Source organism: Haematobia irritans, chromosome 2 (genome assembly GCF_050003625.1).
Source record: "Haematobia irritans isolate KBUSLIRL chromosome 2, ASM5000362v1, whole genome shotgun sequence".
In the NCBI taxonomy this organism is placed as follows: Eukaryota; Metazoa; Arthropoda; class Insecta; order Diptera; family Muscidae; genus Haematobia; species Haematobia irritans.
Genome location: NC_134398.1, coordinates 27,661,511 through 27,664,824, shown reverse-complemented (window position 1 = coordinate 27,664,824; position 3,314 = coordinate 27,661,511). Strand labels below are relative to the sequence as shown.

The following is a 3,314-nucleotide window of genomic DNA, read 5'->3' as shown; positions in this document are numbered from 1 at the left end:
TCTTATTCTAAGGACATGAAATCTTTGACTTCACGACAATATTTTTTTCAATGTAGAAAACTAAAAAATTAAATATAAATAAGATCGTTTAATTGCATTTATTTGACGTTCATTACAAACATCTTTGTAGTAATACGGGATGAAATTGATCGAAAGTACTGTTGTTACTTTTATAACACATACTAGAGATATATTTTGACATTTGCCGTTTTTGAAAGAAAGTAATATTTTATTCGGAGCGGAGCGGTTTTTCATTTGGAAACCGCCCCGCTCCGCTCCGGATTTTAGAAATGCCGCTCCCGCTCCGGCAAAAAAGGGCTTGCTCCGCTCCGCTCCACGCTCCGCTCCGGATCCCTGCTTTAAACTTAATTATATACGTATTTAATCGGCCTTTTTTAGTTTAATATATACTACGTATGGACTACCTTGTAATTTAGAAGACGGTGTTAGGAAGTTTTAAGATACCTTGCCATCGGCAAGTGTTACCGCAACCCAAGTAATTCGATTGTGGATGACAGTCTTCAGTAGAAGTTTCTACGCAATCCATGGTGGAGGGTACATAAGCTTCGTCCTGGCCGTATATACTTGTTTTGTTTAATTGTATCCGTAAACATTCACTTGTTCTCTCTAAATGTCCTATTATTTAATTGTTTTTTTTTTATTATTAATTTTAGTATTACTTTGTTCCAAGGGATTATCTTCTTGGCCTGGTTTAATTCTTATCCAAAAATTAGAAAATTTATTACCAATCAACAATTAAGCGAATCTAATGTCATAAAGTCACCTTAATAAGAATTAATTGACCATATTAACAAGTTCTTCAGAAAACTGACATTTCTCTTCAGTGGAATCATTTTTCCCACGTCTCTATGACTTTTCCACATACAAAGTGCCCTCTTTGCTTGACTATGTATAGCAATTCCAAGACAAGAAGTCAATTCAATAGATGTTCCCCCTTCTATAGAAATTAATGAAAACCCCTTATAACTTTCGAACTCACCTGCCATTCGAAAACGCCCCCTTCATAGAATCATAAGAAGAATCCAAAATCAATAGACAATCTTAAGCATGTAATAAATTATGTAGAAAAAGAAACCCATCCACAAAAAAACGGAGTATTATTTTTAATAAAAAAAAAACATCTTGTGTCGGAAAAAACTGTCTAATGTGATAATAGGGGAGGTATCTTTTTGGAATAGTTTTTTTTTTTAATCTAAAAAAGGGCGACAAAGATTTTTTTTGTGAAATTGACGAAGGAAAAACACAGCAGGGTGTCTAAATACGAAGAGAAAAAGATCAATGGTCGCAATAAAAAAAAAACAAAAAAACGAAAAACATACATATGACACAATTTATATGAACTCTCGGGAAGTGGGGGAAAAGCAGGGAGTATTCAAAGGAAAACGAAACGAAATGAAAAATTAATTAGTGTTCATACTTCAAAACAATTGATATCCTGTAGAGTCGCCTCGTCGTAGAAACAATTCCCAAAATCAAAGGCTGAACAAATGGATTCCCAGTATGGAAAATTGACAATGCACACATAGACCCAAAAATAGGACAGACGGACGGACGGACGAACAAAACCCTTGGATGGGATGGACGGACAATTGTAGTTGCCGTTACTCACTCCAGGGTAATAAAACTGAACTCAATTGAAACTCTTAAAATCCACCCTTGGCCGCATTAATCCTCTTTAATGCCTAGGGACCATAAACAATATCCATATGGGAGGATTTCAAAAAAAAAGGTGAAAAGTGCTTTTGTTCAAGGGATCACACAAACGGCCAGGGTTTTTAGGGAAAACAGGCAGGCAGGCAGGCAAGGAAAATGGGATAGACCGAAAGACAGACAAACTGATGGACGGACTAACTACTAGCTTGTATCGTTAAGCAAATAATGGAAATAAATGTCACACTGGAAAATTCGTTTACCTGCAGTTGCAGCAAAAACTCTTCTCGCTCGGTTAGAGTATAAAAGGCCCAGCGGATGCCAGCAAGAGCATCAGTTTGCTTTCGACAAGCAGCAAGAACACACAGCTACCACATCAATTTACTTCTCATTAATACTAAAAACATCAATTCACAAAAATGGCTCCCTCACAAATGGAACACCATCAGGAACAATCTTTGGGCCATGGATACACCCACAAGAAGTTCAACTGCGGATATTCTCACAAAAAACTCGGTATGCGTTTAAGACAACGCGAAGGTGCTGTATTGCAAAACAACAAGGAAAATATTGAGGCGGTTAACAATGGCTCTGAAATAACCAGGAAATCATCCAACGCTCCTTCCCGTGGTCTATTCAGACCTTATGCTTTGGGTGAAGATACTCCCAGAAAACGTAAAGTCAGCCGTGATTCTTCTTCAGAATCAAGCGATGAGGAAACCCATAGCCAACAACAACAACATCATATTGCCTCGCCCAGCTCCTCACCAGTTGCCACATACTATCATCAGCACCAACAGCCACAACAAGCTATTAGTCCTGCTGCAACAATGACCGACAATTGTCCCGCTCCAGCCTTGAGTCCTAACTCCTATGCTCAACGTTTGCAACGGCAAAGAGCTGCCCTCTATATGCGTTATATGCAACAATTTCATGCTGGAGGCCAAGCCATTCAAGCTCACCACATCTCACCAGAAGCTCCAGTAAATTTTACATCTCACACTTTGGCCACATATCATCATCATCAACAGCAGCCTATGGGTTATGCCAATGTAAATGCACCAATATTTAATGGTTGTTAAACATTGATAAGTTTATTGGAGTGTTACGATTTCCTTAAAAACCCAAAACGTTTGATAGACTGTTTTTGGCATTTGTGATATATCTTTAGAAGAGCAATGTGAAGGAGTTCTAGAATTTAGGAAAAATTCAGTTATTAGAGATTTTTTATTGTTACATACTTTTAGGCATTTAGGAATTAAGTTTTTTTTTATTTTTGCCAGAGAAACGAGACTAATTTTCATTATTTATTTTAATTTATTAAAAATAAGAGAACAAAAGTTCATTCGAAAAAAGAAATTTTAAATAATGTGTGTTTTTTTATTTTGGGATCAGATCTTTCAAGCCTTATGGGTTTCATGGTTGTCAGCTTATCCATAGAGTTTTAGAAAATCATTGCATATCTTTACCCTAAACCACATAGTAGTCAGGGCATAATAACTTTGATCTGCCCAAAAAAATGTGCCTACCAGAAATAGTGATTTTAACCCCATAAAATATATACCAATCGACTCAGAATCATCTCCTGAGCACGGTTGCCATTCGAGTGATAAATAATCCACCAAAACTTGAAAAAAACTGTA

At 36.8% G+C, this 3,314-nt stretch overlaps 1 protein-coding gene across 1 annotated transcript; it reads left to right on the top strand.

The window, feature by feature from the left end:
* The first annotated feature begins 2,019 nt into the window (after positions 1-2,019).
* LOC142227458 (uncharacterized) lies at positions 2,020-3,030 on the top strand. The gene has a single exon (XM_075298026.1). The coding sequence runs from the start codon at positions 2,091-2,093 to the stop codon at positions 2,751-2,753; it is 663 nt and encodes a 220-aa protein (XP_075154141.1). The 5' UTR covers positions 2,020-2,090; the 3' UTR covers positions 2,754-3,030.
* Positions 3,031-3,314: the final 284 nt, after the last annotated feature.

Bases quoted from the DNA above. Each gene is read 5' to 3' on its own strand.
- LOC142227458 (XM_075298026.1), top strand. From the start codon at position 2,091: ATGGCTCCCTCACAAATGGAACACCATCAGGAACAATCTTTGGGCCAT.